Genomic DNA, 22,153 nt, shown 5'->3' on the forward strand with positions numbered 1-22,153 from the left:
CCGCACGCGTCGCTAACATGCGCCCCCTGGCAAATTGCGCCTCTTAATTGTTTTTTTTTCTTTTGTTTTTTATCCTTCCAAAAAATAAAATATAGGGGAAAAGAAGCAAAATTAAAACGTCCATATATATATAAAAAATTAAATTAAATCGTACATAATTTCATAAATAAATAAAGATAAAAATTAGTCAATTGATTGGCAGTTTAGCAGTTTTCATTTTCTCCATGAGCTTAATAAAGAGTGGTTCAGGGTCCACAATAAATCTTGTACACAAGATTATATGAAAATAATTTCTTCTGAATAATTAAGGAAATTTAGCAACCTGATGTCTGTTGCCACTATCAATACATCATCAGATTCTGTCATCCAATATTTTCTACAGTAAGAATCCGGTACCATGCCCTAAGGCTAACTGTACACAAGTTGTCCTGGGGGACTGATATCAACACTGTCCATAATTTACAGAAATGTAGGAAAAAAAAGAAAGGGAATTCTTTAACATGATGGGAATGTGCAGAACTATCTTCAGGAACATAAAATGCTCAAACCATTAGTCTCTGATTCAACTGCATCAGTAAGCAGTTGTAGTTCTCAATCTGCATTTTGTTCATGACAAGACAAGAAAGAAACTCTTAGCAATTATTAAGAGATAATATTTGTTATGTTGCTTCGCCAACTAAAATGAAGTAATGGAAAATAAAGAACTGATATGACGGATAACAATCAAGGGAAAAAATATTCAGACCTCAATGAGTTGCGCTGCTCTCAAACTCTCGTGATCCAATATAGGCATCTGCAACATGACTTATTTTAGGCCAATCTTCACCTATCTCCTTCTTGCACCTCTCTTCCAGAGTTGGACATTCTAGAATAGACAAATGCTGAAGGGAACCAAGAGATTGCAGTCCACGAGGGAGAGAAGTTAAATTGTCACAATCTGATAATGCCAAAGATCTGAGTGAGGTAAGCTCTGATACCCATTCTGGCAAAGCCATCAGACCAGGGCAGCTACGAATTTCTAGATTCTGCATTAAGGTGGCACATCGTAACCCCTCAGGAAGACATTTCAGCTCTGGACAGTTCAAAACCGATAAGCTCTTAAGTTTGGACAGATGTTGGAAACTGTCAGGTAAAGAAGCCAAATTTGGACAGTACATTATAGTCAAGTGCTCAAGGGCTGTTAGAAATTCCAGTTCTACTGGCAAGGACATGAGTTTACTGCAGTTCTCTATTGACAATGATCGAAGAGAGTGCAGGCCTTGTATATCCTCTGGCAAGGAAATAAGACTATGGCATTCAATTATTTCCAAAGACTCCAAGGTGGTGAGGTTTTGCAATCCTCGAGGTAATGAATATAGCTCTTCACACCAGCGTATCACTAGTGATCTCAGATTGACAAGCACTCCTAAACTTGGAGGGATCGAGAGAAGCTTTGGGCAAGAACTAATCTTGAGAGACATGAGAAGAGCATTGTTTTTGAGCAAATTTTCCAAGGGAATCAATTGCTCTGCAAAATCATCAATGACAAGGATGTTTAGGGAAGTTAGGTCAGATGCTGACTGTAGTACCATCTCATTGCAGCTGCGTAGCTCCAGATGTTGAAGAGATGGGAAGCATGGCACGTTTTGCAACCTGAAACATTTGCTGAGTGTTAGTTTGACCAAAGAAGGGAATTCTTCTTTCTTTTTGGAACTCCACCAGAACTCTAAAGAAGGGAAATCCATGAGTGTTAGCTCTTTCAATGACGGAAACAATGTCCCAGTGCCATCACCATAGAATTCTCTTCCAATGTTCTTCACTGCATTCATCCCTTGTAAATAGAGGACCTTAAGGAAGGGAAGTTGACCCAACACAGGCAGATATTCACATCTCCTGCAGTTAACCAACACAAGTTCAGTTATATTTGGAAGTTTGGAAATACTCATCCATCCAGGCAAACGGATTCCTCCGAACCCTCTTATAGACAACTTTTTCAGATACCCGTGTGGTTGAAGGTGATCGAGCACTTTCTGTTGCATGTCATCATTAGCAAAATTCCCATTTAGACCACTAAAAACACTTCCCCAACATAGTTTCAATGACAGAATGTTTCGCTTTGCTGCCAAGTCAGCATTCATTGCATATGTTGCATCCCTTACATTCTCTAATCCTCTAATCTGAAGCTCCCCACCAAGGTTTAAATTTTGCAGCTGGTTCAGGTGTTGGCCTACTTCCTTTCCAACAATAAACATCGACAACGTCTGAAGATACAGAAGTCTTCCTATCCAAGTTGGCATTTTGGTTAATCTCTCACAGCCATCTAGTATCAAATGCCTCAGTTTATTCATTTGGGCCATGCCACTTGGTAACTCGATGAGATTATAGCAACCAGAAAGGTTCAACACTTGTAAATTGCGAAGTCTGCAAACACTTTCAGGCAAATTCTCTATATGGGTGTTGGAGATGTCAAGATATCTCAAAAATATGAAGGAGGAAATTGAATCCTGCAGCTTTTTGATCCCACTACCGCTTATATCAAGGACCCACAGATATCTAAAACTTGAAAATATCTTAGAGGGGAGTTCGCCAAGGTCACCTTTTGGGAACAATAAGATGAGGGTTCGTAATTTTGTTGCTGCATATAAAACTTCTGGAATTGCATAGAATCTGAAATTACAAACCACTGATGAATGGCGAGTTTGGCATAAATCTTCTCTTATATTATCATTCTCCAGCATATTGAATTCGTTTCCCACTATTGATTGTGCAAGATCATGAATGAGATCATGCATTTTACACTCAATTATATTGCCATTTTCACTCTTTTGAATATCTTGAAAGAAAAACATCCACACCAAATCATCAAAGTATTCATTTCCAATAAATTCCAGTGACTTCCTTCCTTCTGGCGATTGAATGAAACCACCTGCAATCCAAAGCTGGATTAACTTCTCCTTCTTGATTATGTAGTTCTTCGGAAATATCGAGCAATATGCAAAGCAGGCTTTAAGATGGGATGGCATATGACTGTAACTCAATCTTAGGGCAGGTAAAATTCCATTTTCACTTTGAGATACATTCCAAAGGTCACTCTCCTGGACAACCAACCAATCTCTTTCTTCTCTTTTGAACCGCATTAGGCTTCCTAGAGTCTTTGCAGCTAAAGGGACACCTCTACACTTCTTCACAATTTGCCTACCAATTGGAATCAAGTTCTGGTGCTCTACTTCATTATTGCCAAAAGCTCGTTGCTTGAACAAAGCCCAGCAATCATTATCAGATAGACCTTCTAACTGATATGTGTAAGTAGATCCCATCATCAGTGCCACTTTTTTACTTCGTGTAGTGACAATAATTCTACTTCCCTCCACACCACTTCTCAGTGACATTCTTAACCTCTCCCATTCACTGTCATCTTCATTCCACACATCGTCCAATACAAGTAAGTATCTCTTCCCAAATAGTAGTTCTTGTAGTCGAAACTGCAATACATCCATCCCAAAGATGTCACATTTATTTTTGCTGGCAGATTCTATGATCGAGATCATGATTTTTCCTACATCAAAATCATCACTGACACAGACCCAGATCTTCAAATCAAAATGTGCCGCTACTCTGTCGTTATTATAGAGTAACTGAGTAAGAGTTGTTTTACCAAGACCACCTAAACCAACAATGGAGACAACAGAGATATCACCCTTAGTAAAACTATTGCTTGACAGTAACATGTTTATTATCCTATCTTTATCCTCTTCTCTCCCAAAAACTTCTGATTCAATTATAAAGGAGCCAGTTTGCCTTGCCGTTCGTCTCCTGCTACCTCCTTTAGTGACCATCTCTCTTAAATTGAAACTAGACTTCTCTTCTGCTAACACTTCTAATGTCTCCTTGATCTGCTGTAATCTAGTTGACAAATCCATACAACCTGCTACTCGTGCCAGGGAGGGAATGAAAGAGCGTACCTGTTCAGCAAAGCCACCCTGATTCCTGGATTGCATAGCTTCCAAATAGAACTCATCAAGCAAGTCTTCCACCTCGTAAGCAACTTCCTTGAGCTCTGTCAGCCAAATTCTCAGAGCTCTATCGGCCAGTTGTCGCTCTTCTGCATCTTCAAGCACGGCTTGTATTACATATAAAGATCTTTGAAGCTTCCTAACCTCCTTCTTGAGGCCAAGTATATTAGCAATCTCTTGTAATAAACGACTGGCCAACTTGTCAAAGACCACCTGTAGCAGAGGAGACACAATTATTTCTGCCATGTGCAGGAGCAAGTAGGAAAAAGAGGTAGGTTAAAAATGTAAGAGAGAAATGATTTCTCCTCCAGGTCCAAGAAGCAGAGCCTCCTCCAGGTTCTCAGACTATAATTTATGACGATGGCTCCTGTTTGGTGCTCTCAACAGAACGAAACATTTCTGTCATTTGACTACTACTACTATATTTACTTTTCATGTGGCTGGAGGAACGCGGAGACTTCAGAAGACTCTTCGCTTTTTATCTATGTAAGACGGTATTTCTTTCTTGGGTGCTTCCGAGTAATTGTGGCGGATTAAGACGTTAACCTGCATCTTTACATTTCCTTCATCTGTAGTCACAAGAAGAATATAAAAAGCACACAAGAGTAAGTAAACCACCAAACAAAGTGATACAACACAGGAAAAAGAACAGACTTACCATTTGTTTTAAAGAAGAAAAAAAAGAAACGAATTAGGAAGTTCCTTTTCTTTGTTAATCAGTGCCCCATTTATTAGCCTGCAAAGTAAATGATTTAAGGCAATTAAAATGTCAACTAAATACTTCTGCATCCGTGAATGTTGGATTTGGCTAAAGCCTAAAGGTGAATCCAGAGAGCAGACAAGAGCGTTATCCTCTCCAATAATTTCCCTTTCTAGTTGCTACAGTAACAGGGAAAAATCAGAACGGAGGAGGACTTAAAAGGATAGGATTTAGGAGTGGTTGAAAGCTGAGGCTGTCTCTGTCAGACAACTAGAATACCATAGAGTATATAGACCAACGGATGCGCGACAGCTGCATGACAAACTGTTATTGCAAGCATTGAAGGTGCAGGAAAATAAACTTAAAGAAAAATGATCAGTCCCTGCCTGTCAGGATGAGCTTGAAAATGGGTAATGAAGAGTTCCATAAGTTGTGTGGTATTTTACAAGACAAAATTAGTAATAGCACATTCTTTTGCGCCGTATCAGCTTATAGCACTACGAAAATGCCAATTTACCTTTGAAACATCTGCTAGAATTAATAATCGTGTCTGCGCATAATGGAAAGTATAATTCGATTTTCTTTCTCCAATCCAGTAAAATAAATGTCAACATATAAGAGACCTGTTCAACCATCCCAAATTCTGAACCAAACGTCCAAGTTGAGGGAGAAAACAACAAAAGAACATGAACTTACAAGAATGAGGTGAAGGCATTTCAAATGCTTGGACAAGTAACAAATCGCCCTTGATTTCGATACAATGCCTAAGTACAGGGTATAGACTATGGATCCACAACAAACCCCCATCAAACACCAACCTATTTTTGTGGAATGGGGGAGCGGGGGGGAATGTAAACTGCTCCTGAAAAATAACAAATTAAATCCCCCCCAAAACACCAAAGCACCGGAACTCTACAAGAATTTGTTCTGTAAGAATATTCACGCTACAAAATTCTAGAAACAAAAAGTCACAAATCTTCTGTTTCTTTGTCACCGCCAGATGAATATCTGTAGGGCCTGCTATATGACGGCTGCAGAAAATCTGCTCAGGAAAGTTGAACTAATGAACCACCAGCACAAAATAAGAGCAGGACTGTCACAGGAAAATAGCTACAATCAGAAACTCTTCAGCATAAGGTTGTTTAGATATTTTACTAAAATCAAATGCAAAATATATGATTACTATAAACTTCAAAACAAAGAAACAGCTTGAGAGATAACTGATCTCCACTTGTTTTCAATTCATTAGTTTCACTCCCTCTCTCTTTGCCATCTATTCATGAGTGTTTCTGTTACCCTTCTTTTCAGGCAGGCCAATCTTTCTCATAACCAAAGTCAAACTTACAAATACAGAGAATTTAAATCAAAAGCAGAATTAAATCTCATACCCCTTTATGCACTCCGCATCAAAAAAATGTAGAGATGAGCTTCGCATCACTTAATAGGCAAAGTAACCTCTAGGTTCTTCTGAAGTAGCCAGCCTTTGGGATAAACAAGATTGCCAGTATCTAAATGGAGATGCCAGTTCATAATCCCTGAACAACCAGGTGGTGCACCTTCCATTTGACTTTCATCTTCCACCACTTGCTCTATAAATGTAGTTTCCTGCATAGAGGAAAAAGTGACCAAAGCCAAGAATCGTTCTATGACATTTCCTGAGATATTACACAATAGCTTCAACGTGAAAATACAAAATGCAGCAGTAAAATACATACTTGGAAACCCTCCTTCACTGTGTCCAACTGTCGAGTTGGGTTTAAGAATGGGCGTCCCCATCTCTTTGGGTCCCACAAGATAGTGCTGTTGAAAGCAAATCCTGACATATCAACGTGAAACCTACGAAGTCTTTTACTTTTCTCATTTGTGTGCCATCCAATTACTTGACTTCCATTGCATACTGGACCTTCCAGAATTGCCTTGTTTTTGCTTTGTGCAAGCATGGCAACAGGCCAAGTTCCAAAACGGCTACAACAGATGAAGATAAGTATTATAAATTTGCATATGCTAGCACGATTAGAAGAAGATAAAGCAATTTTCACAGTAATTATTACTCCACACCATTGAAGAACTCTTTACAGACACTAACATATTGAAGAACAAGACAAACTTGGAATTCAGTTAGAAGCAAACTATCAATGGCAATCATTCCGATCTAAGAAAAATCAATGTAAACAATTATGAACTTCCTCATTTATCTTTTGAACGGGGGAAACTGTTAACAAGCAGCTAACAGTTTCAACTTAATTCCTCATTCAAATCTCATCGCAAACTGATGAAATGACACTTTATAAGCAACCAATTCTACAATAAACAGAAGATTGAGGAAAGGCTTAAAACATAGGACAATCCCTGCTATATGCGTTGCTACTTGTATGAAAATGAAACTAGATCCAGTTACTCAAATTATAAAAAGGTAACAGGCTGATTTGATCCACCAACAAAAAGTATCAATGCATTAGGTAATGGCAATATATTTAAGATGGCGAATGAGCAACCACAAGTAAATCACTTAAATTTTCCATAAACATCCATTTACCACTGACCCCATCTCTAACTAACTTCCCCAAAACAAAATGTTAATAAAAACATTCAACAATTATTTAACATCCCAACATATGCTTTACAAAAACCAACTTTTATCCAAATTTGTAGACCTCATTAACTCTCTTAAAAGCAACATTCCCAAAATAAATAAATAAGATCAAAGTTAAATTACCTAATAGTTCTCAAGCTTTCGAACAACTCCAGCGAGTAGACATTGTCGTCGTCGGCGAAATACACGATCCCATCGAGCTTATGCCGTTCGATATGTTCCAAAGCGGCGTTTCTTTGATGAACCCCTCGGTCCTTCACGTTACTAGAATTGCGTGTGCACACCACGTGCCGATACATAACTCCCGTTTTCCTCAAAATCTCGGCCGTCTCAAACGACGCCACTTTCTCCTCAACCACAATCCAAACCAGCGGTGGCTTCACTAACCTCAAAACTTGCCCTAACCTGTTCAAGAAATACGCTTGGAATCCCCGATTATACGTCGGCGTAACGACGATTAACTGCTTTAACGGCTCGATTAAATCGGCGGTGAATTCCTTGTCTTCTTGCAACCTCGTATTAACGCCCAACGAAACGGAAGTAACAATCTGGTCGTCCAGTTGGAGGTTCACATGTGGAGGCTTAAGTTCGGGGAAAGTGAAATCCTTGGCTTGGATATCGGTATCGATGTGTCCAAACGGAGTAATTCCGAAAAGAAACCCTATTAGGAAAAAGAAGGTGCACCTGCAAAAAGATCGCCGCCATCCTTTGCGGTAGAGTAAATTTACCGCGTTGAATAACAACCGCAAATGCGCTGACGATGAAGACGATGAGAACTGTTTACTGTTTCCATTAGGAAAAAACTTATGTGACGGAGAGGAGAATCCGGCGCCGTTCTGGTAAGAACGGTCGTGATATGCTGGTGAGAGAGTTCGACGGATCGAAGCCATCTGATTGGTTAACAAGAATTAAAAAAAAAGGAAATTACATAATCGGATCTTTACGAAAGGGGAAGGCCTGAGATCTAGTGAAGTAAGAGGCAGAGCTGAGACTTTTTCTGTTTTTTTTTTTTTTTTTTTGAGCACGGAGGAGCTCTTCGTCTTCCAGGGTGGACTTGGTTTTTTTTTTTTTTTGTTGTTTATTTATTTTAAAGTTACGCGTCGTGCTGGCAAATGGAAAAAGACACGTGGCCAATGAGGGTGTGGAAATGCATGCTGGCTTCTGTAGTTATTGTTGTCGGCTGAGGTGGCAAATTTTGCTTGTTTTGAATTTTTGCAAAATCATTTGGTAATCTTTCTACATAAATGAAATGTAATTATTTGAATTCAAGTGTACTTACCAATGACTACCTACGGCTCCTTCTTTTGCTCTCATTCTAGTATTTGAGACCCAAAAAAATAATTGAATTTAGTTGATGATGTAGAAGTAGAATATAAATTAATGTTGGGGTTGAACAAAAAGCTGGCCAATCTCAATGGTTTACTTCAATTTGTTTAACATTTAGTTTTTGGTTTTTTGAGGGAAAAAAATGCTAGTAATAAGTTTTTGCAAGTAGCAAAGATTTATAATATATAAATGTTAATTCATTACACAGCCTAATTTGAGTTTGACGGTAAATTGCAATGACCAATTCAAAAATTTACATAAGAAGTGATTAAAATGTAATTATAAAAATAATTATATTATATTATATATATATTAAATTTTATAATTATAATAATATAGAAAATTAAAAATTGAGAAGCGGCGGTCATTATCACTCATTACCCCCTTAATTTCGCCCTTGATCTCAGAACCGTATTGTTGAAGAGATCCATGGAAGATGCTTCTTTTCAAGGTTTGAGAAAAAACGACCTCTCTTAAAATTTGGCCTCTTATTGAACCTAAAAATGGCACCTAGTGACCTGCCACTAAGAGCCAACAGTATTGATGATTAGGATTGAATTTGAACTGATCAATTTCTTGCACCTTTTAACAAACTACATTGTTTGCACATGGCATAGAAAATGGGGATGGTGACAAGGGGGAGAAGGGCGGTTTGAAATTGCAAATTTGTTTGTTCCTTGGGTTTTTTCCATTGAGTTTCATCATGTGGTGGCTCATGTTACCAATTCCAATGTGGGTTTGGAGGTTTGGATAAGACATGGCCATCCATACCATGATTTCTTTTTCTCCCTTCAATCCAAAACACATGCTTAGAACAATCAATTAAGTACTCAAGATAAGTACAAAACAACTAGTTTGTGTTTCATCAATAAATACAGTTAACTCTATATTGATGCATATAGACAATTACACATACAATTAACTCCTTTTAAAAAGATACCATAAATCAACACGAACTTTTTATTCAAACCAAATGCAAAATCTAGCCTAATAAATATTGTGAGAGCATGAAAAAGAGGGGACAACAAATAACATGAATTACCATTTAATAAACTCTGGTTTAGGTAGCAAAGACCCATTACAAGTAACCATAAAAGCTTCTTTCTTTCTTGGGAAGTACATTAATTTTTTTTGAAAGTTGGAAAGTACATTAATGAAAGAGATGCTATGTAAGGTAAGGATAAATGGACCATATGAGGCATAATTCAGCAAAACTTGAGTCTCCTCCCCCCCCCACCCCACACACATAACTCAAAAGAAAGTGAAAAATGATCTGTCGAGGCATTGTTTACTAAAGCAAAACTACACAATCAGATTATTGGCATTAGTTTACAGGAGAGAAAGATCCCCAGCAGGTATAGATCTCTTCATTAGCTTTGCCCATGACTCATTAGTTTCATTGATAATCTTCAAAGCATAATCCTGTTTGTCATATCACATTTAAAATCCAGAAGTTAAAACCAGCCATTATTAGAAAGAAAGGGTAAAGCATCTGAACTAGAAAGTTTCAAGGGGAGAAAATGAGGCATATGGTTTTTCCCCCGGGAGGGCCAAAATTTGTGATCATTTTTTCAATTTTTGAGTAGAAAAGGTTGTTAAGTTCCGCTAGTACAAAAACAAGAACAGTACAGTGAAATAAAAATATTCAGTAGGAAGCCCTTTCTTGTTCCAACAAAGCTAGAACATTGAAAAACAAACAACAGTGTAAGAAAATTGAGTCTACCTTGTTTGCCACCTTGTTGCCAAGAGCAAACCAGTTAGCAGGTTTCCCATCTGGGATTTTGTAATCTATGAACCAATCCCTAATCGCAACAAGAGTACCCTGTATAGATGGTGAGTTCAAGTGATATGTCAACTACTAAACTGAAAAAACACCAGGTTATAATTGATAGAAAGTTTCATGACAACATTCCAAATACATACCAAAAAGAAAACAAGATGAAACAAGATAAAGAGGAAAGATATTAGTTTTAGGTAAAAATAGGCTAGAGCCAACATAATGTTACCAGCAAGGCATCTGCGGCTATTGACCTGTTGCAGATATTTTCTTGATTGAATATTGACACAATTAGTAATTTCATAGTAAGTAGCACAGACATGCTATATTAATATATAACACAGAATAATATTCATGAAATGATAAGCTTTTCCTCTAACTAAAGCATTGCTAATAAATTACTAGGTGCGGCTTCAGACAACAGGACATACTGGAAAATGTTTCTCAACATCATCAACATCATTCACAAGTGAAGCTGTTGGATCATCCAAAGATATTGCAACTATTTTCCAATCAATCTCCCCCTCATCAATCATAGCTAAAGCAGCTAGGGGCTTAACCTTGAGGATCTGACCAATCCTTCTTTGTCTCTCTCCAATCTCAACAACATCAACTAAAAGTTCGGAAAACAATTAAAGACAACCAAAACTTTGTATTAAGAAAAGGCAAGGTTTCATGAACAAAACAAAGTGAATGCTAATATACCTGGGTCATTATCTCCTAGCGCTCCTTCAACTTCAGGGTTTGAAAATGATGGATCTTCCCAAGTTTGAGGGAGCAATCCATAGTTCCAATTGATGTTGTAACTGACAAATAATATTGAGAAAGAATAAAAATTTAATTTTCCTAAGGATTCCGTGGATAATAAGCTTTCACACGAGCATTACAAAACTCTTTGCTTGACAAGGAACCATGATCCCGGTGATGAATAATTACTTCATAAATGCTACTCATATCAACATCTTGTTCGTATGCAAACCCAAAATTTTCCATCCACATCATAAATCCAACTAAATACAAGAAAAAGCAAAAACTCACGGATAGTATCTAAGTTTTCCCTTCTTTGTATCTTGCTTTATTGGAGTGTACAGCTCATCAGTAGCAACCTCCATTTTGGCACTAGTATCTTTGGGTATCTCAACAACAAAATTAAAAACTCCATCACCCAAATGCAATGGAATATCATGCCAAGGAGATACCTGCACAAAACTAATCAATCAGCTCAGCCCCCTAATCTCCATTCTAGTTGCCAATTCTAAACAAGAAAAAGCACACAACTTTTAAAACCAACATCAAAATCCCAAACAAATACTCACAACCCCAAATAAGAAAAAAACCATTTTTGACAAGAAAGATGGAAATGGGAACGAAGAAAGCAAGTGACCTTTTTGCCAGAGTGATCAACAAGAAAGACCCTGTAATCAAGGGTCTGAGGCTGTCCTTCCTCTTTGATTTGGACCTTTGGGTTATAGATAGCCCTGCAAGAATGGTAAAGTCTCCTTGGTGATCTAATGGTGATGTGGGAACAGTGGTGAAATGCTCCCGCTAAGGCTATAGCTCTGGCCACGGTAGCCATTTCTATGACCAAATTTAGCCTCCACCGTCGGGTTTCCGGGGCTAACAGGGAGATATTACAAACATCTCCCTTTGTTTTTATTATTTTTTCATTGGCTCCCTTGTTTTTCTGAAATATCACAAAACGCCCCACGCTTTTTTATTTTTTTAAAACATTTACATTAATTACGGATTAGTGAAACAAATGATGTTAAAAAAATTTATAAAAAAATGAATTTTATATATTAAGAAGGACAATTTAGAGTCAATAAGAAACTGAGGCTAAAGAATTCATAATAAAAAGGTTTTTTTACACTTAAATAATTAATTCATTAATTGATACATAAACCCTTATTTAAAAAATAAAATTCGAGTTCTCATTCTATTAATTATAAAAAAATTATTTTTCTTATGAAATAAATGTTAATAAGTAATACAACGGGGAAAATAAAAAAAATCTTAAAGTTTAGGGGATTTTAAATAAATGTTACACTATTGATTTATTTTCTTCACGTGGTCAATTAACTAACCTGTAATTCGATAAGCACCCAAAACCACCGGGAGAACTAGAAATGAAGAAGGGAAAGCGCCAACGGTTGTTTCCTGCGGCTTCCGACAATATGGCTAACGAAGATTCTCAGTTCATACTTCCCTGGTAAATACCCTAATTTTAGCTTTGTTGTTTCTTTTTTACATTCAAATTTGGAAACTTAAAAAAGTAAACAGCTTAATCTGGCCAAGCTCTATTCTCAAGGATCTAATCCTTTCCATGATTTTCATATTGAAATTGAACATGAATCAGCTATTAATCCCATGAGTGGCTGACCATTTATGCCTGTTTCTTGCTTGCAACCGAGTTTTGGAGTGAATTATAGGCGAATGTATTCAATTTTTAGTCTTCTTTTTCTTTTCATTTTTGGTGCAATGAAATATGGGAGAAAATGGGTTGCTAGTTCTGAATCTTGTAGTATCCAGCAATGCCTATGCTAAACCCTTTTGTTTTAGGTGAACATTTTGCAATGCTGGTAGTCTTTAATTCTTAGTATATTCTAATAGAAGACAATTACTGGCCAATTATGATATGACATTCATTTAGTGTATATGCTTCAAAGGGAAGACTCGGTTGATTTGTGGGAGGCTGCTGCATATGCTACACAATGGCAAGTTTTTTATGCTTCCTTCTGTAACGGGTCAGTCGAGCTCAATTGTTAGATTTTGAACTTGATTTTGGGCTTACTCAAATCAATCAGACAGGATAGGTTCATTAGAAACTTTTCTTTCTAGAGGAAAGAAATAGAGAATGCTACCGGTGATATAGAAAATATAAGAAAAATGATGTGTTAAATTTGAAAGCTGAACAAAGATCAAATTCTGAATGATTTGAAAATCATGGGCCTTAAGACTAGCTGTTAATTTGAAGACTGGATAAAATAAGTAAGGAAGTAATAAAAGTTTACATTTGTCAGCCAACATGGAACAAGCATGTGTGGTAAATGACTGATTGCTGTAACTGTTCTAATGGTTCCACAATTATGGCATCTTTCTCACAGAAAATGAGATGCTTGATCGCTTCTTGCATGGTGCTCTTTTTTCTGTTTTGAAAGACATTTGTCAATTGCAAAGTTTTCTTTTGGATCTAAAATTTGATGATCAGAATTTTCATTCTAAAAAATCAACTTAAGATGTTGCAACTTATTAATCGACGTTAACCCTAGATATTTATAGCAGAGGAATGATCAATAGTTAATATAAGCAGTAACTGGATACTTGCAATTATCTCTGTGGATATATGGCATTTGTGACTGACCTCTATTTGGTTTACACTAAGGTCATACTGTTGATTCCACCCAAGCCATTCCATTGATAGACGATGGTTTGGTTCTTAGATTTTGGGTCAGGGAAAGACGTGTCAATCTTCAGCTTCAAAACTCGTAGGTTCTTTGAATGATGATAGCAAGGACAATTGTGGTTGCAATGTGAATAGATCAGAAGAGCTTATAGAATATGAGTAATATGGTCACCATACATCCTCACGTTGGTAGATTTTTATCTCAAGCCGGTCGGATATCGAATCTGTACCAATTTTGTTGCTAGTCAGAGTATTGTTTCTCTTACTTATAAGTATCTGGAGGTTTTGAAATTTTAGGTTTGTGTGTCCAAGAGAGAGAGGACGAGAGTGTGACATGACCTTTTATGTGTATGCATGTATAAGTTTACTTCAGGTCATAACTGCTCAACATTGAGTTACCGGCTTCAAATAGCAGGAGTGAAACATGTTGTTTGAAAAGGTTTTTGCTATGTGTTATATGTATAAATCGTATCAACATCTAAATCTATATCTATGTATGAAAGAATAAAAGAAAATAAAAAATGAAACCATTTTTTTCCCCAAAAAATTTCAAAAAGTCCTTATATTGTATTGAAATGTAGCTAGAATTTTCTAACAACATACTTTGAACTGCCTCCAATAACAGATAATTTCCAGAAGCCAAACAACTCTCAAATTCCTTGGGCCATCATTGAGACCAAAAGATTAAAAGGTGACAGATGAATGTTTTATTTGAGTTCCCGTGAATAGAATCTAAAATGTGGTAAATAAGCGGCTGTACTAGCTTTGCAATTTTTACTTCTGTACATTGGGATATGTGCTTCTACTTCTTTGCATGACTTTTATGTGTTGCATTCCTTTTGGCAAGGGATGTTGGGCTAGGGGGTAGGAAATGTCAGTATTAAGCCTCCAGTACAGAGGTTCTTTGAATGATGATAATAAAAACACTAAGTCCATGTTGATCCAGATAAATCAGAAGACTTGAAATGGTTACCAAGGTGAAATATAGGTGAAAAGTTATGAACCAAGAGTGATTTTTCTCATCTGCTAGATTTTGAGATTGATGGATCAGCTTGTCTATAGAATTTAGGTCCAGCTATCTGTGGGCTCAAGTTGATGCTCCTTCACGGGCCAAATATGTCTATTGTATAATAAGCTTGCAGCTGATGTCTACTTTTGTTTTCTGGTCTCAAACACAATGTATTGAGGCAGATTGCTTAGAACCTTTAGTGAAGTTGGTCATATATCAGAAATTTATAGTAAGTGGACCAGGTTTGTTCCTGCTGTCTAGACTGTCTTTGAAATGTAAAATGGATAATTGATGACTGATAAGTATTGTATTGGACTTCCTGTAGACAGCATGCAAATTGTAGTAAATAAATGGCTTTGACTTGTGTTTTTATTTCTGTACACTGCAGACATTTTTTTTTTATCTCTGCCTCTTGTCTGCTCCTCCCCCTATCCCTCTTCTTTTCTCATCTCTCTGGGTCCTGGTGTCACACTTGCTGCAACTATTTGTGGCATTGCATGCTCTATATATCATGAGTTTTCTGAGTTGGGCCTAGAAAATGTGTTTATCATTCAGCTTGAAGGTCATACGTTCTTTGAATGGAGATAGTAAAGACAATTCTAGTGGTAATGTGAACATATCTAAAATGCTTGCGTAGGGTAGAATTTTGAGTGAAAACCTGAGCTCTGAGTAAACATCACAACTTTGCTCTGACTTTCCCCCCTTTTTTTAGCTAGGTATATTGAGTTTATTATTGTTCTAGGCATAAAGCTGTGCAGCAATTTCTAATAGGCCTTTAATTTATCAATCTGGGTTACTTTGTCCATTCACCTGGATATAGCTGATCAATTAACCAAGTCACTCTAGACTATTCTAGATGAGAATGCTCTTGCCACCTTTCCCTCCCTCCACACCAGAGCGCCCTCTTTTATCCTTTTGCCTTTTACCAAATCAAATTATATTTCTAATTATATTTTATACTACTTTTTTTTTTATATAATAGAAAACGTTTATGTTATCTCTAACTTTACCTAAATAAACTAAAAATAGTATTAAAAATTTAAATACCGAAGAATTAAACCAATCCAAACTGATAAAATTTGATTTGGGTTGGTTCGTTAAGAAGGATTCAGTTTGGTGTTAGAAAAACCTAAATAGTGCAAGTTAATAAAAAATTTTATTCAAAACCGAACCAGACTGGATCATACGCACCCTGTAAAGTGCAAATTGTGACTTGTAAGGACAAGAATTCCAGTCAAATTTTGAATGTTTGAACTGACAAATGAGAGATGGCTACCAAGTTGCATAAGGTAAAGCCTTCAACAACATATTTGTTTTTCTCTTAAATTCATCCTCTAGGACAGCTACTTCTTGGATTTAGCTCGACATAAGAAACACTATTTGAACATTCTTTGACTTTTGGAATTTTATGTCTTGTGTAAACTTCAAAGTTATACATGTCATTCTTATCGTTTCTGTACAGCAGGAGGATGTCCTGATAGTACAGCATGGTATTTGCACAAAGGGAATGAATGAAAGTGATGCTCATATTTTAACTTTGAAGTTGAGTTTACTCTGATTCTTCATCCTAATTAGAAATGGTCCAGTCAATGAGACTTTTGAGATTCTAGAAAAGAGTTCTTTTGCTTTAAAATTCTAATGTAGGGATATTGACTACCCCGCGCATTTTTATGTAAAACATACATGTCATTGTCTTGCAGACATTTCGTAATATGCAGTTTACATTGAACAGGTATTAGCAGGGAAAGAATGTCTGGATCATTTATTACATTATCTCCATTCTCCAAAATAACTGTTTTGAGGTTAAGATTTGCAGAGTTTTGGGATGAAAAATATGCAAACACTTGTGACAGAAGAATTCTATCATTGATTTATTAGCAAAATGTCATTGTTTTTATAGGAAACGTAACTATGATGATTGTAACTCAGAGATTTGAATATTGTAAATGCAAACATCCATATAGATTTCCATCATTCATAACTTTAGAAGAATCTTCTTTCATCATGCTCAATAATGGATATATGTTTCTTGACTTCTATGCTACAAACTTGGACTTGGTCTTGCTGCCCATAATTTGTTTGATAATAATTGTATTGTGTGTATGCTTTCGTGTTACTCATTGCTAAAAGACCCTTGACTGAGAGTCTAAAGACCAAACCACCAAGTCATTGCGCTTTACTTGAATGAAGTTCTTGTCTTCATTCTGTAACCAAGACATAAATGTTGTTGGGGATAACAACAAATGAAGTTGAACCGGATGCACTACCAACTAGTGGTGTCGATCAGAATGGACATGCTTTCGAATTATTCATTGCCAAGACTCTTGTCCGCCGGCCCAAATCTCTGTCATGCTCTTTGTTTGAAGTTTGACCGAGTCTCTTTTGACTGAAAACTCGAGAGTCATCAGCATAATCGTCAGCCATTACGCTCGAGGCTTAATCTTTTCGCAAACCCCACCCAAAAAGGCAACGCTAACAGGGCAAGTTTTAGTATCTTTCCCTTTGATTCCAAAGAGTTTATGGCTTGTTGGACACCATTTTCTCTCTCCCCCTCTCATTTGTGGGTTGTTCGATTAAGAATAGAAGACATGGAAGTTGAAAACCACCTAAGCTCACATAGTCAAAGCCCCATGAAAGAACTGGAAATGGGTTAAAGTGTCAAAACACTAATGAATCATAAACAAACAAAAAAAATGTCAAACCACTAAGTTAAGATACTTTACAATAATCAAAAGCACACTTAAAAACATTTCTCCTACTCCTAGACCTATCCTCCACGTGTGTTTTAGCCAAGAGTTGATACAATTTCCTCTCTTTTCTTGTCCCAAATAAACAAAAAGGATTATCGTAAAGCCTAAGCACCCTTAATTGTAGTGGCAAAAGGCGTGGCTTATCTCTGATCATGAAGGGTGGCTGGTGATTGCTTTGTAATTGACTTTTCATTAACAATAATATCATAAAAGTGAAAAGGTCGATTGACTTTGTGTGGGAAAGATATATGTATATATATATATATATTTAGACAAAGAAAACAATGAGAAAGGTTTATTGGGTAAGTGAGAAAACACAAGGTGTGGGGTCTCTATACAAATGTATTTTCTCCTTTTTTTTTTCTTTTATTAATTATGGGGACATTCCCAGAGTGAAAGGTCGGTTCGTATTTAGCTCTCTCCACAAAGTGACAAAGAAAGACTCTTACTTTTGTCAAACCTTCAAAAGAAAAAATGCACAAGAAACTTGACAACCCCCTCCCTGCCCCTACAAATGACCATTCTTGTTTCCTCCTAGTGGTACCCAGGGCACCCCACAAGGAAATTGAAAGTCATTTAGAACGTGTCGGTCCCTTAGTGCATGTGCCCTACGAGAAATATGCAAGATGGTCCAAACATTTGCCAACATGCGATCCTTTGTACAGTCTAAGTATAGGGGACCCTTTTGAACTTTGGGGGGGGGGGGGGGGGGGGAAGCCAATACGCCACTGCTCACTGCCCTCCCTACTGTCCTTGCGTGACCATCCTAATGCCACACGATTGGCATCTTTGAACGAGTACAACATGATCCATTTTTCTTTTGACAAAATTTATTGGCTTCCCCTTTCTAAAAACTTCACTCATTCAGGTCAGCATGCTATGCTTTGATGGCGAAGCCTGGTCATACACTACAATCGAATCGAACCCCGGATTGTTCTCTCACTAAAACAAATAAGTAAACCAAAACCTTTTAGCCTTTTACACATTCCATTTTTTGTAAAGAATGCTCTTCCCACGTTTCCGTCACATTCATTATTCGTAAATCTTATGGATAAATTCTGGATAAGATATGTATAAATTCGTGATTCTTTTTTTTTATGATAAAAAACTCATTTATATGAATATTCTCTTAATGCTTAATTTATCTAAATTGATACAAATATTATATATTTAAAAACATGTTACATAAAAAATATGTAAATACTTTCCTCATCTCATATCTATAGTGTCTAATTTTGACATTATAGAAAAATTTAAGAAATTTTGAGTTTAAATTTATACCAAGAAGGAATCATGGCACGCATAGACCAAAAGCACGATTAGCTAGGTTGCATGCAATCCCAAGGTGCGAATGGCCTGCAAGGCATACATACATATATATATATATATATATGGACTGTACGCTGCAGAATTATTAGCACTTTAGGGAATTTGGCAAGTGTAGGTGTAGCTGTGTATATGTAGGACATGGGGCATCAAATAATGTGGATCATCATTATGAGAAGAATAGTGATTGAATAAGTCAGCAAGTCACCCTGTTTTGAAGGCTTTTTTAGCTCAAAAGGGAGGGCTTTCGGCCAGGGTCTGGTGGCATCAGAGTAGGGGTTTTCGAACTTTTTTGACACAAACTCGAGGTCCTGGAAAAACACTTGTGATGGTTTAAAAGATAGTGGCCAGTGCGAGGCACAGCTTCCTTCCCTTTCATTCAAGGATAAAAAGGGAGACAAGGGCCGACCACTCACCCCAGCTTCCGCCCAAAGAGGGAGAGTGGGGATCTTGAAAAGATGTTTGAAGAGGGGAAAAAATAGGCTAAATGGCACATATACCCTTCTGCCAGTTTTAGGTATTGTTGGGGCGTCAACCATCGTCCCAATTATTTATTGCCACTTTATAAACATGTTGTAAAGCATTTCTTTAATCCTACTCTGATCGTCTCAGTTGTCAAATTCTTTGGTGCATTAACACTCCACACCACTGTTTCAAGCAATTGGGGCGGTTTGATTTATATATTGGGGTTTTTTTTTTTTTTTCTCTTCTCTTCTGTTTCCTTTCTCTCTTGTTTATATTTATTCTTTTTTAATTAAAGAAATGGGATTCCCATGGCACATAAAGTTCAAGCAAAGTGGTTTGAGATGCGGGACACGTGTCAGCTTTCCAACGGCTAACTTGTCCAATAAAACTTTGAAAAGGACTTATAATGACACGTGGCATAAAAATATTCGACATAAAGTCCAGAATAGTGTGCTGGAAAATGATGGCTTGATTGCTATATCCCATAATGGGTGGCAATCTGAGCAGATTCCCAACACACCAAAAAGTTCATATATTTGTAGTATTATTCCTTTCTTTCAAGGGCCTCATCGGGAAAATCTTTTCAAGTCTTTGTTTATTCAGACATAAAATTACAATGCAAATTCTAGCTTATTTAGCGGTTAAAAGTGTCATGAAACGACCTCATGTGATTGGCCCTCCACCCTCTAGCTAGCCATGAAAGAAACCTCTACTTTGTTCCAAGAAAGTTGGCTTTTCCTTCTCACTTCTATATATAATTTGACCAGGCAATTAAACTATGTATTAAACCAGTTCCATTTTATAATAAATGCACTTTATTTGATAAAATATGGACCACTTTCATAACTCGGCTGGAAACAAAAATTACCTAAGTTTAGGTGACCTAATCAAATACTTAGGGGATAATTCTTGTTTATTGCTAGTGTTTATTTCCTCGACTTTGCAGTAGAGTCATTGTCTTGTAGTATATATTATCTATTAAACATCTTTAGATTTCAATTCTTTTAAATATAGTCACTATTTTCGTCTTGTAAATCTTATAAGATAAAATAATGTATATGCGGAGAAAAAGCGATTCAAATCTTCAAACTACATAATAAAATATTGAAGCATGTAATGCAATTACGTCGTGCTATTTTAATTTGCATTTTCAGGAAATATGATCATAAGTTTGAGGGGACGGTCATCAGGGTTTAGAAATCATAGTGGGAAAAGCAGAAACTATGTGATAGTACATGAGTTGATAATTGTGTTGGTAATTGGTATAGACAAAATATCTGGTGGATTCATGATAATTTGAAAAAGAGAATATAAGTGGTGCAGGCAGGGCTCTAATGGGGAAAGGAGAAGAGGAGGGGGGGTGGGGGCTGCAATCTAGGGCTACATGGGGAACCTAACAAACTTTGAGTACAATTAGTAGTAAAATGGGAAGGATGAGAGGTTAGTTGTCCTGTTGGGGTGGGACTTTGATGGGGGACCAGATTCTATCCAAACTCAAGGTACATCAGTACCAATGTGCCCAACAACTGACCCATCCCAGGGTTTCAACTGCCACAGCATCTTCTGCTATTTATTACATGGAAAAATACAACTTCTGTTTTACACCAACCCTATCTCCATCACTCTAACTCACTCTACTATACAAACCTTTTGACAGAATCAACTTGGCTTAATTGCATGCTTTCTTCTACTAATTAACATGTTTTTATATATTTTAGTAACAGATTTCAGATTCTGTATCATGGTAAAATGCAAGTTTGGTCAAGATAAATGTGGGAAATATATATATATATATATATACATATGAAATTAATAAGCTCTGCATGCATGTCATATTAAGCTCATATATTCTTTATTAGTTTAAGATGTAATGTATAAATTAAATTAAATCATAAAGATGATGGGGATGATATATTACTTTATACTTCATACGACCAAAAAGTCCAAAAGCTACAAACTTTTGGAATATTGATGATAAACAAAAGAGAAACAGTGTAGTGCAGCATAAGGGGTGTTGAGAAATTGAATTCTTTTGACGAAAAAATGGTATGCCACACGTTTTAAAGGCAATTCCTTACCACAGTTAGCATGTTGTGGAGTAATACTAGGATAGCTAGGTAGGGATGGAGATATCAGATAGTATATATTATGCCGATAAGAAGATAAGGGGAACACAAAAGGAAAGGTGGCAGGAGGGGAGAGGGAAAAAAAAAGAATTTATATGAAAGTACAACAATAAAAAAAGTTGAATAAAATGAGATAGCCTTACGTGTACCACTCAAAAGCAGCAATTGAGAGGGAGCTTTTTCCATGTTATCCTCTCTCTCTTTTCTCTGTGTTGCATGCACATGCTGTATGCATAAGAATGAATAAAAATCACTTGTTAAACGCTTACCCTTTTTCATTTTTGCTAGAGTTATATGATTTTTATTTTATTTTTGGGTGCAATGGGGTGTGGTATTGTGTTATAGATACTTGTAGAAGGATTAAGGAAGAAGTGGAGGTTGAGGTGGTGGGGGAGTGGGGGTGGGGAACTGCTAAATGCAGAGGCACTGCTCCAATTTTTGTCATCTGAGAAGTAGACAGAGGTAATAATAGCTGGATTTTGTTTCTTCAGTTGAAGCAGGGGCCCCCCTTACCCCTCCACCCAAGGCCTCTCTTCAGACTTCAGTGGATACTTCTCTCCTATTGCCAATTATTATCAGTCTTTACTGCTTTGCTTTTGTTTTTTTGTTGTGTATATATATCTATACACACGCAAGTTACAACCCTACTCTCTCTCTCTCTCTCTCTCTCTCTCTCTATCTCCCTC

The 22,153-nt window shown here is 36.8% G+C and overlaps 3 protein-coding genes and 1 long non-coding RNA gene across 5 annotated transcripts; 1 reads left to right on the forward strand and 3 right to left on the reverse strand.

Moving 5' to 3' along the window:
• Window positions 1–276: 276 nt before the first annotated feature.
• LOC18591878 (putative disease resistance protein RGA3) lies at window positions 277–4,864 on the reverse strand. Its single transcript, XM_018126402.2, has 3 exons — window positions 4,651–4,864; window positions 746–4,561; window positions 277–596 (listed from the first exon to the last, which is right to left on the reverse strand). The coding sequence occupies exon 2, from the start codon at window positions 4,236–4,238 to the stop codon at window positions 747–749; it is 3,492 nt and encodes a 1,163-aa protein (XP_017981891.1). The 5' UTR covers window positions 4,239–4,561; window positions 4,651–4,864; the 3' UTR covers window positions 277–596; window position 746.
• Window positions 4,865–5,254: 390 nt separating this feature from the next.
• On the reverse strand, window positions 5,255–8,359 carry IRX9-L (Nucleotide-diphospho-sugar transferases superfamily protein). Of its 2 annotated transcripts, none has more exons than XM_007018290.3 (4): window positions 7,409–8,359; window positions 6,408–6,657; window positions 6,148–6,297; window positions 5,255–5,785 (listed from the first exon to the last, which is right to left on the reverse strand). In XM_007018290.3, exons 1-4 carry the CDS (start codon window positions 8,173–8,175, stop codon window positions 5,753–5,755), a joined length of 1,200 nt encoding a protein of 399 aa, XP_007018352.1. In that variant the 5' UTR covers window positions 8,176–8,359; the 3' UTR covers window positions 5,255–5,752. The 2 variants fall into 2 exon arrangements, with proteins under 2 accessions (XP_007018352.1, XP_088665379.1); XM_088809253.1 differs by having other exon boundaries at window positions 6,081–6,297; window positions 7,409–8,358.
• A 1,266-nt stretch (window positions 8,360–9,625) lies between these two features.
• LOC18591880 (soluble inorganic pyrophosphatase 6, chloroplastic-like) lies at window positions 9,626–12,048 on the reverse strand. The gene is made up of 6 exons (XM_007018295.3): window positions 11,773–12,048; window positions 11,427–11,587; window positions 11,094–11,194; window positions 10,820–11,001; window positions 10,335–10,433; window positions 9,626–10,033 (listed from the first exon to the last, which is right to left on the reverse strand). The coding sequence occupies exons 1-6, from the start codon at window positions 11,962–11,964 to the stop codon at window positions 9,941–9,943; spliced, it is 828 nt and encodes a 275-aa protein (XP_007018357.2). The 5' UTR covers window positions 11,965–12,048; the 3' UTR covers window positions 9,626–9,940.
• A 405-nt stretch (window positions 12,049–12,453) lies between these two features.
• LOC18591881 (uncharacterized) lies at window positions 12,454–15,180 on the forward strand. The gene is made up of 2 exons (XR_001928910.2): window positions 12,454–12,597; window positions 14,417–15,180. It is a non-coding gene; the product is annotated as an uncharacterized LOC18591881 (long non-coding RNA).
• The last annotated feature ends 6,973 nt before the right edge of the window (window positions 15,181–22,153 follow it).

Source organism: Theobroma cacao, chromosome 8 (assembly GCF_053813885.1).
Source record: "Theobroma cacao isolate CCN51 chromosome 8, ASM5381388v1, whole genome shotgun sequence".
Taxonomy (NCBI): domain Eukaryota; kingdom Viridiplantae; phylum Streptophyta; class Magnoliopsida; order Malvales; family Malvaceae; genus Theobroma; species Theobroma cacao.